This window comes from Alexandromys fortis, unplaced genomic scaffold, assembly GCF_014885135.2.
Source record: "Alexandromys fortis isolate MF-2015 unplaced genomic scaffold, M_Fortis_MF-2015_v1.1 scaffold_63, whole genome shotgun sequence".
NCBI classification, from domain to species: Eukaryota; Metazoa; Chordata; class Mammalia; order Rodentia; family Cricetidae; genus Alexandromys; species Alexandromys fortis.
Window position 1 is genome coordinate 6,788,550 of NW_026067953.1, and position 15,648 is coordinate 6,804,197.

General features: G+C 38.1%; 1 protein-coding gene across 2 annotated transcripts in view; it reads right to left on the bottom strand.

The window, feature by feature from the left end:
- Positions 1-569: 569 nt before the first annotated feature.
- Positions 570-15,648, bottom strand: part of Ppp4r3a (protein phosphatase 4 regulatory subunit 3A) — a 42,048-nt gene continuing 26,969 nt past the window's right edge. For both annotated transcript variants that reach the window (XM_050151450.1, XM_050151449.1), the window contains exons 8-15: positions 15,260-15,391; positions 15,058-15,160; positions 13,521-13,679; positions 6,997-7,166; positions 5,905-6,047; positions 4,035-4,225; positions 3,342-3,568; positions 570-1,299 (exon numbers count right to left, since the gene is read on the bottom strand). In XM_050151450.1, coding sequence (XP_050007407.1) covers positions 1,189-1,299; positions 3,342-3,568; positions 4,035-4,225; positions 5,905-6,047; positions 6,997-7,166; positions 13,521-13,679; positions 15,058-15,160; positions 15,260-15,391 — 1,236 coding nt within the window. In that variant the 3' untranslated portion in view covers positions 570-1,188. The remainder of the gene's footprint in view (positions 1,300-3,341; positions 3,569-4,034; positions 4,226-5,904; positions 6,048-6,996; positions 7,167-13,520; positions 13,680-15,057; positions 15,161-15,259; positions 15,392-15,648) is intronic.

Genomic DNA, 15,648 nt, shown 5'->3' on the forward strand with positions numbered 1-15,648 from the left:
GGGCATATGTTAAAAAATGAAAGAAAGAAAAGAAACAATTAATACAATTTCTCTTACTCTTCACTTTTCTTTTTATTATTCAAAAGTCAAGTATTACTTTTAAATCATCCATCCTCAATTTTGATTTAATGTACCGTCATTTCTCCAAGATACGAAATTTCTGAATCTCTTTGGAATACTAATTTCATGTTTCTAGGTTTAACAAAACTGTCGAAGTTTTAAATTCCACTCTATTTCCCTGAAATCTCAAGACAGCTGCTGATGCAAATTTTAATATAAAATATTTAGTCACAAAATAGTATTGCTTTTTTATGCACATAGTTGTAAGATTACTTTGCTTTTGTCAATAAAAACTATACCATCTTTCATAAAACTCTAAACAAATTAAGAACTGTGATGTAGAACACAAATTACACATGTAAAGCAGGTGCCAGCACGTTAGGCTATATTACATCAAAAATGTTTTAATGGTCCCAAATATATATATTCAACAACTAATCATACACTCAGGGGAGAAAAACAAAACAAACTGAAACAAAAAGAAAAAGTATGACACAAATGACCACATCTAGAATTCCACTCAATCTTTAATCAAGTAGGGACAAATCCCCACCTTAAAAAAAAAAAAATCTGCAGTTTGAAGGGCAAAGGGAACAGATTTAAAAAAAAGAGGATATTTTATTTTGCCCCTCCCCCACAGAGGTTTTCCAAACCTGTTGTAGCTTGACTAAAATGTTCAGAATGTACGATTTTAAAGGCAGGTCTCTTTATACAAAGAAACTGCTGGCATTCTTTACTAGTGAGGAACTATGGCAGAAAGACCCATTCTTCTAAGTCTCAAACATGGTCCAAGAAAGCAAGTTTTGATTGTAGCAACCGACCAGTCAATCCAGAGTTCCACTGACAAAACCCCTGCCCTGTTGGCTTTTTATTTCCATTTCCTTCCCTGAGAAAAGGGCAATGTGTGGTCCAAGCTGGAGAGCTCACAGGCTTATGTCTTCCCCTAACTGCACAGCATCCCCCTCCTCCTGCTCCATTGAATTGGCACTTGATGAGCAGAAGTCCAGTGTGCTGCTGATTTGTGTCAGTCACTCACAAGAGACTACTGCGCTTTGATGTGGATGTTGTAGGGGGGAGGGGTAAGAACCAGTTTTGTCAACAGGTACTGATCACAGGCAGTTGCTATTATTAGGACTCAAATTTTGCTTTCTTTGACAACGGTAGCGTGTCTTCTTTGTCTTCATCCTCATCATCATCTTCATCATCATCGGGATAATCTACCAGACCCACGAGTCCTCCCTGTTCAGAAATAAGGGTTATTTAAAGGAAAAAACAAACAAACAAACAAACAAACAGAATACTGCATTTGAAAATACCTGTGTTAAGCACAGAAAAAGTGTAAGTCTAATGGCAGGATATTGAAGTTCATTAATTATTTTTATATGTATTTTAAATGTTCATATTTTTGGAAGGTTGTTTTAAGCTCCTAAAAATTAAAACAGCAAAAAAATATACACTACTAGAAAAGCACCCAGGAAACAAATACTACCGAAAAATGGCCTGACTAACCGTATAAAATTTCATTTTTTAAAAGTGATGCTGAATATTGAATCTAGGGCTTCAAACATCTCAAACCAAGGGTTCTACGACTACTACCTACTCAGCCTTCATTTTATTTTTTGAGCCAGGGTATCACTTAAGTTGCCCAGGCAGGCCCTGAACTAGCAATTTTCCTTTCTTAGTTTCCAAAGTAGCTAGGATTATCAGCCTGCACTACAATGTCTGGCTCAAATTTTCTTCAAAATATATAGTATAAAATGGTATCAAAATGCAGAAGACAGATCACTCAAAATGAAGGCAGATAGGAAAATAGTTCTACTATCTCTCTGTCCTCTCTTCTGGATTTTCTTTTTAGCCTGCTTTTCTGCCATAAGCTACTACCATACAACTTGAATGCCTATGAAAATTCATAGTGTTTTGCTCTGAGCGCATGCTGCATTTCAACATTTCTGACTCACCCTTAGCCCTGAGGGATCTCCTGCCAGGGTCAGATGAGACCAGTGAGATGGCACAGCAAGTTAAGGGGACTGTAGTGATATTTCATTTGTTTTTTAATAAATAAAGCTTGCCTGAAGATCAGATAGTAAAACAGTCCCACTGCTCGGTCTTACAGACCAAGCAATGGTGACACACACCGTTAATCCCAGTAGCTATACTAGTCTGCTATAGAAATTGGGTGGCAGTGGTGCATGCCTTTAATCTCAGCTCTAGAAAGGAATATAAGAAAGAGGAGACAGTCCTCAGACACAGTCTCATTCTGAGATTCCTTGAGACAGGATAGCTATTTCAGATTGAGGTAGAGCCAATGGCTGGCTGTTTTGCTTTTCTGACCTTTAGGTTGAACGCCAATTTCTTTCCCTGGGTTTTTAATTGTGCTACATACAGAGGGCTTTCTGACCTAAGCTTGATCCCTGGGTCCCACACATGCTGGGAGAGCTGATTTCTGCAAGTTGTGTTCTGACCCCCCATACATGCTGTGATGTACACACACACACCCACACGTGTTTTACACTTTAATGAGACAGGTTTCTCTGTGTAATAGCTCTGGCTGTCCTGTAACTTGCTTTGCAGATCAGGCTGGCCTTGAACTCATGCCTGCCTCTGCCTTCCAAGTGCTGGGATTAAAGACATGCACCACCATTGCCTGGCACAAACATTTTAAAAAAAGAAACAAAAGAAGAGATTGGATGGTACTATGAATTAGCCTGGCATTATGCCAGTCTTAGTTTGTTCTAATAGCTATTACTTTTATCTGTGTTGGGTGAATGTTTTTCTTAAAAAGAGATATTGTCTAAGAACCAGGCAATGGTGGCACACGCCTTTAATCCCAGCACTCAGGATACAGAGGCAGGTGGATCTCTGTTGAGATTGAGGCCAGCCTGAAAAAAAGGGGTCAAAACAGTGAGATGTCGTCTACATATTTTGTATCAAAATTTTATTCCTTATATGAAATGTTAGTGATAATGGATAGTTATAGTAAAGAAAACAAAATAAAACTAAAAAACAAAAACTTTTGCTTCCGCTCCCAAGTTTTCACATGGGCTCTAATTGGGAAAGGTAATAAAAGTTACAGTTCACAAGTGAAAAACACCAAAGACAGACTAAATTTTACATTGGACCACATGAGGTGAGTTCAGGTAGTGGTTGTAATGAAGTCTCACCTAGTTTACAGCATTTAGCAAGCTATAGAAAAGAGAACCAGAGCTAAAACCCAGACACACTGACCACTGAGAAACCTTAAAGCACAGTAGAGAGGGGCATGTGGGAAGTGAGAAGTGTACCTTTGTGGTAATAGCTGCCGTCTGAGATGTACTCTTAGGGACGGATCCAGGAGAGCCTGGAGAGCCTGGGGATCCAGGTGACCCTGGAGAGCCAGGCAGGCTTGCTGCCGATGACTGGCTGCTGAGGTTAGTCTTTGTCCCACTGGACAGCGAAAGTTTGAAACTTGGGCTCTGTCGTCCAGAAAGATTAGTTTTCAGAAGCACCTCCTTTTCTTCACTTTCTTTCACTAAAAAGGAGAGCGTAAAATAGTTGTCATTCATTTTTTTCTGAATTCCTCCAAACGAAGTGACACTAAAAGATCATTAACCAGATTTTTTTTTTTTTTTGCATAGGAGCAACTCTGTTCCAATCTATGAGTGAAGCCTATCCAAGTATTAATTGCGATTATGCAGCATTTTTTTTTTGTTGTTTTTCGAAATAAGGTTTCTCTGTAGATTTGGTGGCTGTCCTGGAAATGCAGCAAATTTTACAGTGCAGAAGTATGACCTTTGGTATCACATTTAGTATTTGTATCTTCCACCAAACTATTTTCCTTAAACTAGGAAAACTCAGCCTACGCCTTCACATAGTCATCAATTCAGCCATGTCCTGTAGACTTTGGAACTGCCATTGTATACTGAGTAGATACTAATCATTTCCTCAAGAAGTAAAGAAAAGACCTGGATTTTCCCTTGCCCACTGTTTCAACATACATTTCTTCCTTTCCATGAATTTACTTATTGGATCCATGATATCATCATCATTCTTAGTTTTGTCAGATGGAGACACCACAGCCTCTCCATCTTCCATGTCATCTTCATCTGTGTTGAACCACATCTCTTCTTCATCTTCTAGTGTTCTGGCATCTCGTCGATATCGATGATTCCTCAAGATGGACCGCATGCTATGAGAAAATGGAAGGTCGTAAGGGACTGAGGTAAACAAGGGACTAGGCCTAATCCCTGACACCACCAAACCAAATACCAAACAACATGGGAACAAAAACACAATTATAAGACAGACCCTATCAAATCTAGTAGAATCAAATTTCCTATTTTTATAACTGTTATAGCTCAATTATTATACTTGTTAACCTCGAGAATTATAATCCATACTACAAAGGCTAGAGATAGCACAGTAGTTAGGACCTGTATTCATTCCCAGCATACAACAGCAGCTCACAACCATTTGTATCTCCAGTCCTGTTGCGGGAGGTCCTTCCGCTCCTCCAGCCAATAGCCGCTGAGATACCAGCCCATTGGGGCGTGGTCTCTCGCCCTTTAAAAAAGGGGCTATTTCCTCAGCTAGCTCTCTTCATTTCCTGCTCCGCCAGCAACTAGACTCCCTGGTTGCGCAGAGGGCTGTTGTCTGGGACGGTGATCTGTAAGTTTTTTCCTCTTTAAATAAATACCACCCTATTAATCATAATTCCAAACTGGTGTGGCATTGTTCGTGACTTACGCCTTCATCTGGTGCCCGAACGTTTGGCTTTTAGGACCTCTTCTTCCCCGCTGTGCCTTGCGGCGGCCTTGTGGCCTGTGCCTTGTGCATGGAGCCAACAGTTTAATATAAATTATCACGCACTGGCTTTTCTTGCTGCAGTTCTTTATACACCTCAGTCCTTTAGACACCTCACCTCAGATTGACTTCAAGTCCCCACGCACCCTATCATCTGCCTCTCCACGTGGATTTAAACTCCAAAGGCCCGCGTGGTCTCTGCCTGTGTGGTTTGCTCTTTTCTGAGTCGTTTTTAAATCTCCCTTACAAGTACGGCTACTAAGCGGTGCGAACCACTTCTGTCCTCGGTGGCTATCAGGCATGTACCAAGTAGGTACAAAGATATACATGCAGACAAACCATATATATATATTAAGAAATTAATGGAGTTGGGAGGTGGTGGTGGACGCTTTTAATTCCAGAAGGCAGAAGGCAGGCAGATCTGTGGGTTTAAGGACAACCTAGTCTACAAACCAAGTTCCAGAACTGTTACATAGAGAAATCCTGTCTTGAAAAACCAAAAAAAAAAAAAAAAAGAAAGAAAGAAATGGGGAGCACCCCCTCCCCCTCAACAACCCATACTACAAGAGTGAATCCAGTTATTTAGGAAGGTATATGGATGATATTTTAAATAATCTATACATAAAAAACCAATTAAGATAATATTCTGACCATATGAAACCTCACTGCTGTATCAGTTTATTTTGGTATCTAAAATCTTATAATTCAACTACACTTTCAGAAGCAAACAAGCAAAACTAGTACAGGGTTGCCAGAGTAAAGGTGTGTTCTGCCAAGTATTGAGTCCCAGAACCCACATGATGGAAGAGAATCAGCTACTGTAAGTTGTCCTGAGACAATTATTCCCACCTCCCCATAATGGTGTACATGTGTGTGGTGACACATGTATGCATAAAGTAAAAGTGTTGAAGAAAAAGACAACGGAAAGGCCTTCACTCCTCAAAATTTTTGTGCATGTCTTCTCTTCTTTCAATGGCCAAATCAAATACTGCCAAGAACCAAGAAAATGATCACCACACAATCTACTGCCAAATGAAGAACATATTCAAGCATGTAGTAACTTACCTGTCAAGTTTAGGGTTGTCTTGCCTTTCTCTTTGTTGTTCAAACCTCAATTTTAATCCTTTAAAAGTCTGCACATAATCTACATCTTCTAGTGCTTTCCAATAATTTTCAATTACATGGGCAGTTAATGATTTTATATCTTCCTACAGGAAAGAATTATAATGAAATAAAAAAAACCACTTTAACAAGATAAAATGAAGCATTACTGTGGTAATTCCTAAGATTCACAAAAATTTAATTACATAAAGTTACCATATAATTTAAAAAATAATCAAACAGTAAAAACAATAGTATACTATACTGGCTCCTTCAATAGTCTTTTGGTGTATCTCGGAATTGTTAATAGGTGTTCCCAAAGTGTATGTCCAAGCCCTACTCTAGTGATTCTGGCTTACCAAGACTGGACACAATGGCACACAGCTGTAATCACAGCACTTATAAGGCCTGAGGCAGGAGAATGGTCATGAGATTGAGGTCAGCCTGAACTGTAGAGCAAGGCCCTCCCTAATCTCAAAAACATACTAAAAAACAGAAAAAGTCTACAGTAAACTTCAGTGGAAGTTGTGCAGTAACATAAAATACTACCCAAAGAGGATATATTTTAGAATGAAAATGATAAACATTTGAAGTTCTGTATATCTTATCATTATTCTTTCTTTGGCTTGAGACAGGGTCTGAGTACTAGGATTACAGAGTCACCACACCCAGCATATTTATCTCAGGTCTTAAAAAATGCCAGATACTTGTGCACATTTTTTTTAATTGATCTGAATTGAATTAATTTTAGGTTTTTGGTAGCATGGTTCTTTTTTTTTTCTTAAAATTATACATAGTGTTGTGCCCGCATATATGCCTATAAGCCAGAAGAGGGCACCAGATCTCATTATAGATGGCTGTGAGCCACCATGTGGTTGCTGGGAATGGAACTTAGTATCTCTGGAAGAGCAGCCAGTACTCTTAACCTCTGAGCCATCTCTCTAGACCAGTAGCATTGTTCTCAAAGAAAAATCTCCACATCCTCAAGACAAAGGACAGAATACTCGTGTTTCTCAAATTAAAACCAAAATCCTAATATAAGAAGACAGGACCTACCACTCTAATAAATTCAAACATTTCTATTATGGCAGAGTTCATCAGATTGTAACGAGATCCATTGTTGAGAAACGCTTTGACTACAGGTTCAAATAAAAAACTTTTCATTATGTAGCGGTTATAAAATTCATCTTTTAATCCAATGATTTTTCTCTTAAATCGGAGGGCACCTGAAAGACAGAGGCATTACTGTTTAATGTTCTACATCTCAGAATAAACAAACATCAGAACTTATCAACAGACACCAGTAGTCTCCATTCTTACCTGTGTGCAGGTATGTGAACCTGAGCACAGGGATTTTAAGAGTGCTGTAAGAAAAAACATTCTCAAACAATATATGTTGGTAGGGTGTGTGATTCATGCCTATAATCCCAACACTTGGGAGGCTGAGGTAAGAGGACTACTTAGAGTTCAAGGCCAGTGGAGGCTACCTATTTGAGATTTAGGATACCCTGGGCTATGATGTGAGACCCTGTCTGTTACCCGCCCCCCACACAAACAAAGGTAGTGTATGTTATCATAGAACACAAGTCTTAGAAAGCCAGAAAGTTCTGGGAATATATCACTCACTATCAGTCAAAATGTAAGGACTGAATTATCTTATTACTAAGGGGACAATCAATTTTTTTTAATCATACCCCTTTGAATGCATTTTAAAATCAACAAAAAAAAAAGCACTGTCTTTTTTAGGGCAATCCACTGTATTGTAATTTGATCTTAAAATTTTTGGACCCTTAGTATTTTATAGACTTCATGGATCTATACTGGATTATTTGTAGATGTGGTTAAAAAAAAAAAGACAACAAATCACAAAAATCCGCATGCCCCCAAAATTGCCTTCCCATGGTTCAGATATAAATTTAGTTGTTTTAAAATTCGGTCCTCTACTCTCATTGCAGCGAGTATGCTTTTGAATTTTCCCTTAGTTTTCCTTTTAATAATAAATTAGGCTTTAACTTACAGATTAGCAGATATATATTTGCATCTTGAGGTATGGGGAGTTACTTAAGTCACCATTCATCAAGATCCAAATACACTCAGACAGCTAGACTTCAGCAGAGCCCTTGAACCTATGGAATTATCAGTAAGTTAATGCCCCAATTACTGTAAACAGTTCAAAAAAGCATACTCACTTCACGCAGTCACATCGTCTTCGGTTGGCAAGATTAAATATTGTGTTTGTATTTTGGTTTCTTTGGAGATCATGGAAGTGGCTCGTTAAATTGCCAATTTGTTATTAATCAAGTCCTTCATGAGCAGGTAGCCAGGCAACCATGCTGACACGGTTTCTGGGTGGGAAGGCAGAGGAGTAAAGCAGCTCAATTTTTCTTTAGTTGGCACAAAGAGGTCCACAAGTGAATGCCCAATTAGGTACAGTTGGTTAGAAACTGCCCTAACAATCCAACTTATTTAAGAGTGTATCTTCATAAAGAAACACTCTGGGCAGGGAGTTTCAAAATAGTTTAAAGAGTAATAACTGCGTTTTATTTTTAATCTACTGAAAAAATTTAAAAACTTAAGTATGGTGAAGACATTTTAAACACTAAGAGGCATTGTTCAGTGTGGTGAATGAAGGCCTGACAAGGGCTTATTTCTAAAACAGAGATTTCTCTTGTTTTGTGTAGCTGGCAAAAGAACTTAAGTGAGACAGTTCCACTTTAGATAAAAAAAAAAAAAAAAATCAACACTCAAAAATTATGCTAGTAAATTTTAAACGTTCAAAAGCAAAACCTAGTTATTCTAAGGTTTGGTAATCTAACTCTACAGGCTTTGTGGAGACTTGTGTCCTATCAAAACATCACATTAACCACGATACTAATATACACGCAATTCCTAGGTATGGGAAAATAATCTCCTACCTTCCCAGAATTCAGTAAGGCCAGGATTTGCCCTGATGTACATCAATAATTATTCCTTTCAAATCACCCCCTCCCCAAGCAGCCCTGCATCAAAAATATCCAAATATTACTATTCTTTGCTACTAAATAGCAAGTTACTTTCTGCCTTTGTTGGTCTGTTTTTCGAGATAGTTTCTCTGTAGCTTTGGGAGCCTGTTCTGGAACTCGAGTTACAGACCAGGCTGGCTTCATACTCACAGAGATGCACTTGTCTCCGCCTCCGAGTGTGTGCCACCATCACCTGGCTGTTTTCCATATTTTACCAGTCAATTCTAAAGTTCAGTCATTCAAAAAAGGGTAGAGAAAGCTCCCAGCTATGCACAATTGGCACAACCACAGCATTTTCAACATAATGCGCACTCTGGTTCCACTCATAACAGTGCTAATCTTCATTAGAACAGGCCAGGAATCCTGTGTTCAGTTTTGATGACACTTTTTTGTAGTACATGATACAAGATTTCATGGAGTAAGTTTGAAACTCATCATCACATGTGAAAGTAATAATTGAAGCTTTGTAGCAAAGCTCTATTTGCCCCTCCTTCCTATTGATGCTAGAAATTGAAGGCAGGGTCTTTCTATGCTAGCATGCCAGATAACCACTCTACCTCTGACCCTACAATAACGCTTTAAAAGAAATCCATTCTTTTTATGGATTTCTGTTTCTGTTCTCCATTTAGTATGTGTGGGAGAGGGAATATATGTGTGATGGCTCACATTTGGAGGTCAGATGACAGCTTTTAGGAGTTGGTCCTCTCCTACCAAGGGATAAAACTTAGCAGCAAGCCGCCTCTACCCACCAATCCATCTCCCCAGCCTGAATGCAATACTTGTTTTTTTTTTTTTTTTTGGTTTTTTCGAGACAGGGTTTCTCTGTGGCTTTGGAGCCTGCCCTGGAACTAGCTTTGCGCCACCACCGCCCGGCAATACTTTTTTTTTTTTTTTTAAAGATTTATTTATTTATTATGTATACAACATTCTGCCTCGATGTATGCCCACACGCCAGAGGAGGGCGCCAGATCTCAGTACAGATGGTTGTGAGCCACCATGTGGTTGCTGGGAATTGAACTCAGGAACTCTGGAAGAGGAGGCAGTGCTCTTAACCTCTGAGCCACCTCTCCAGCCCCCGGCAATACTTCTTAACAACACTACCTAGTCAACATAAAAGTACCCAAAGTCTTAAAAAGGCAGTCAATAGAGTAATAAAACTTGTTATCTATCTTGTACTCATTTTTGAAAGGAGTGTAGGCCTTATCTAAAGACTTGCTTATTTAAAAATGATAAACACTAATTAAAAATATAAAACTCCAGGCCGAGCAGTGGTAGCACACGCCTTTAATCCCAGCACTCGGGAGGCAGAGGCAGGGGGATCTCTGTGAATTCGAGGTCAGCCTGGTCTGCAAGAGCTAGTTCCAGGGCAGGCTCCAAAGCTACAGAGAAACCCTGTCTCAAAAAAAACAAAAACAAAAACATAAAACTCTGGGGGCTGGAGAGATGGCTCAAAGGTTAAGAACATTGGCTGCTCTCCTAGAAGTCCTGAGTTCAATTCCCAGAAACCACATGATGGCTAACAATCATCTGAGATCTGGTGTCCTCCTAAATCCCCAAACCACTATTAAAAACTATTATTGTCTTTTCTCCTTACACAGTATATTTAATGTGCAAATTCTCTCTCAAATAGCATCCCCCACCCCTGACAGAGTTTCTCTATGTTGTCTTGGAGCCTGTCCTGGAAATAACTCACTCTGGTCTCAAACTCAGAGATCTGCCTGTCTCTGCCTCCCGGGTGCTGGGATTAAAGGTATGCACCACCGCTACCTGGCACATACCTAACTTTTTACTTCAATGTATACTTTTCTCAGAGATCTGCCCACCTCTGCCTCCTGAGTGCTGCGATTAAAGGTGTGCACCACCACTACCCAGCTTAAAGCCAGTCCTTATTAACTGCTATTGTCTGAGATGTTCTGATCTAAAGTATGGGAATAGAGGCCCACTGTAAAGAGTTAGGTTTCAAAGTAACTTGTTCCAGTTAAAACACGTACAGAATATACCTAAGATAGAATAGCAGTTTCCAATATGATCTTCATCTTGTAAAAATAATTTTCTACATAATTCTTACTGGCTTATAGTAAATTTGTTTTTAGAGTACTACAAGCAGAGAAGATACTGGGAATGCCTAAATTAAAGAAAAGGACTTTTCTTTTAGCTTCCACATCCTGATACTTTTCACTTGGACCCGTTTCCCACCTATAGCAAAACATACCACCATCCTATACTTAACACCTTAACTGCACATTCAATGAATGTGAACAAGAAAAATTCAAATTAATACCTCTGTGAAAACTTCCTGATATGATTCACTTAAAATAAGCTGATATTATTCTAAGTTTCTCTAAGTACAGTTCTTATTTAGATTTTAATTTTCATATTACACTCCCCTAATAAAACAATGAAAACAAAACTACAAATTATAAACAGCATGTCATCAACTTTAAGACTTACCTTAGTTTGAGATGATAAATAAAATAAAGATGTGCATCTCAGATTCAATGAAATATAATAGTTTGTGTTTAATCTCTTTTCTTTTTTTTTAATTCTTGGAGACAGGGTCTCTTTCTGTAGCAATGGCTAGCTTTGAATTCATAGACATTGGGCTGCCTTTGAAGTACCAGAGTCACCGTATCCAGCGATTTTCTTTGTTGAAATAAAACTATTTAAACTTAATCTATGTATTCAGTTTTTCTTTTCCATTTCCAAATTTCTTTTCCCTACATATACAGACAAGACTTTTTATGGTGACTCAAAAGAACATGGTCTTGGTACTATCACCTCTCCTATGATAAATATATGGAGAAATGTTTTTAGTGTATCGTATTCTGTCTGCATGTATGCCTATCTACCATGTGTGTCCTTGATACCTGTCGAGGACAGAAGAGGGCATCAGATGGCTCTGAACCTGGAGAATAGAATGTTATGCCACGTGGGTGCTAGCAATCAAACTCAGGTCCTCTGGAAGACCATTCAGTGTTCTTTCATCTTTCTAGCCCCCTAAAGCCATTCTTTGTTATGTGCTGAGCTAACATCCTTAGTCTCATCAATAATACAGAAGTTTTATGACTAAAGTAACATTTAGTATTCTCAGTGTTCAGTGGAAAGTAAATGAACCCAATAGTCTCTTCAGGATGTAAAAAGATATATTCCAAACACACGAATTCATCACATATGTGTCAAGTAAAGAAACATTGACAAGTGCAAACTTAAAACACAAAGCCTTAAAACAGTACAACAAAATCTGACTTACCTTTAAAAGTCAACTGGCAAGTTACTTGGCATTATCTCAGCCTCCACTATCTCTAAACTTGGTCAGTCAACTAACCAATAACTATAGTTTAGATATGCAAACTTATTACCTAAGGAGTCTGGCTACAGCATGACCATAGCACTATGGATTAACCTATTTCTTTCTTTCGAAATATTTATGTATTTCATGTATATTAGTGCTCTGCGTGTATGCTTGCACAACAGAAGGGGCATCAGATCTCATAACAGATGGGTGCTGGGAATCGAACTTATGACCTCTTGGCTTAGGTTAAGAGCAGCCAGTGCTCTTAACCACTGAGCCATCTCTCCAGTCCAATAACTTTTTTTTTTTTTTTTTTTTTTGGTTTTTTCAAGACAGGTTTTCGGTTTTCTATGTTTTTCCATAACAGCTCTGGCTGTCCTGGAGACCAAGGTGGTCTCAAGCTCACAGATATTCTCCTGCCCCTGCCTCCCTAGTGTTAGGATTGATGGAGTACACCACCATGGCCAAGGAATAAACTATTTCTATTCAAAAGTATGTTTTACTATAATAAACTGAGATCTTAACACTGTGAATGTCAGCTTAAAACAAAAAAAATTATAGCTAAGGTTAATCTAGAAAGAAAGAAAGGAAGAAAGAAAAAAAGAAAGAAAGAAAAGAAAGAGAATCCTGTTAAAAATTTTTTCTATTGCTTTTTGGGCTAGGGGTGTAGTATAGTGGTCAAGGTATTGGGCTCAATTCCTTAGCACCCTCCCCCCACATTACTACGTGTAAAGCTAGGAATGGTAGTTTGCACCTATAACCTCAGGACTTGGGTAGTTGAGGCATGAGGATTGCGGTGAGCATAAAGACAATTTGGGCTGCAGAAAGAGTACTGATAAAAAGATAAAATAATAAAAAACAAATCACACACATATGTACACAAACAAAACAAAACTATCTGTAGCTATGAAATAGTTCACTAACTTTCTCCATAAGGTTCACATGTACATATTTCAGGCCCTGTGGGACATATATGGTCTCTGTAGTATTATTTGTTTTTCTTTTATTAAGCCACTCTTTAAAATCATCTTTTAAGTTATACAAAAGATAGGTAACTGGTAGTATCGGTGAAACTAATTACTTACCACTTGAATTGGAAGATACCTTCTAGTCATTCCACTTTGTATGAATACCTGCCAAACTACGTCACAGGGCACAGAGCTTAGTACTAAGATGCTAGGTCCCCTGAGGACTCAATCCTGAAGTCAGTGATGTTCTCAGCAATGAGCTTTAAAGCTATGAACAGGATAATACAGAAAGATAATAATTCTTTAAGAAGCACTTACATAATGCTAAGAAAGCATGCTTGGAGGCCATTAGAACTAGCACTCTGCGAAGGATGTCCTTGTTGATAATATAGTTCTTTATGTGGTAGGTATGGTGCTCCACACAAAATGTTAGCAATTCCAATACAAGTGCCAGTAACTGTGCAGTTTGAAAATCATCTAGAATAAGCAAAACATGGTCATATGTATACTGAACAGACAGTAAACAGTATAAGCCACACTACACACCCTTTCTTTAGAGTAATTTTGCTGTATCTTCTTCCATTTTTTTCATTGTGCTGTGTTTTCTTCACAACACACAGTATGCTTATACTGTATTTACTGATAAATATTTACTCTTTAAAGCCAACAAGTCTCTCCAAGTATCTTATTTTTTTCATTCTTATCACATAGTCCCCATAAGATTATGGCGTAATTCCTTCTACAAGTTCTTAGTAAATGCTAGGTGGCTTGAAGGTGTGAATTTGGAAACAGACTTCAAATTTTACCAAATACAAATATAGAAAGAAGAAAAATAACATTTCAAAATTTGACTTTGAGGGTTGCACAAGACTTATCTAACTTGTTGAACACAGAAACACACCTTTAATCCTACCATTTGGGAGGCAGAGGCCTGTGGATGTCTCTATGTTCAAGGCCAGCCTGGTCTACACAGTGAGTTCTAAAACAGCCAGGGCTATGTAAAGAAACTCTCTCAAGAAGGAAAAAAAAAAAAAAAAAAAAAAAAAAAAAAAAGAATAAACATTTTTCACAACAGTACATTAACACCATTACAGTTTCTATTAATGCCATGAATAATACTAGTATGCTTTAAATTAAACATACTAAATTGTGAATTTATAAGGGAAAATAATGTATGGATTCCTAAATAGAGCATCAATGGCAATTTCCCAATAACGACTCTAAAACTATCCCTTAAATACATACACTTAAGTGTAAGTCCTAAGAAATAAATTGAAATAGTTTGGTGTACCATGGCACACACCGGAAACCCCCGTAGTGGGGAGGCTAAAACAGGAAGATGTTTGAGGCCAGCATAGATCCCATAGCAAGATCTCTCAAACATACAATCCCACAAACAAAAACCCAATATAAAAATAACTAGTTTCTTTGGCATATTTTTAAACTGTGATTATAGTGCTTTTTAAACAAATTTCACCTTAAAAAAATCTCTTGAAAATACATGATTAAATTTCAATCTATTAAAAATTGTTACTTCCGTTTTAGGGTATATTCTGCTGCACCTGCTTCTGTCCCTAACTATAGAGACTTTTTATTTTAGGTGCATTATTTTTTTGCCTCATATATTTCTATGCACCATGCATATGCAGTGCCCATGAAGGCCAGAAGATGGTGTTAATGCTATGGGATTGGAGTTGCGGATTGTTTTTAGCCACAGCGGGTCCTCTGGAAGAGCAGCCAGTGCTCTTAACCGCTGAATTATTTCTCTAGCCCCCATGTCTTAAATCTAGACTGTAATCAACACCAGGTTTTGAGTTTGACAATTCAAGAAAGCTACAAACCTGTATTATCTTACCTTTACTAGGCTTGTCTTCTGTTGTATTTGCTAGTAAGGGAGCAGTGAGAACATGCATACAGTGCTTGTAGAAGAAACCCAGAAATTCAGTCTTTTCTGTTTTCTAAGGAATCAAACATACTTTGATGAACTTTAACTGTATTGGTTCCTACCAGCAATAGAAAAGATATTGCTATAAAAAGAAGAAATAGCTATGGCTTACATTGGCAGTGGCTAGCATGTTCTCTGGGTCAACTAAAGTTCGAAGCAGGCCCATAAGTTGGACTGCTCCTCCAAGCTCAGGATCTGTATCACAAATCATATGTTCTATAATGAGGTTGATGAGCAAAATATCCTGGTGATAAAAATACACATAATACAGATTACTAAGACACACAGCATTACAGCTAACTCTAGCTGTCTTGTTAACTTCAAACATAGAACCGATCAATCTAACAGGGTAGATGAAGTGTTTCTTTCTCCTAACGAGTGATACAGATATTCAATACCACCCCCCCCCCCCAAGTTTCATTTTCCTATTATTTCTTTTTTCTTTTTTGAGACAGGGTCTTACTATGCAGCTTTGGCTGCCCTGGAACTCACAAGCTGCCC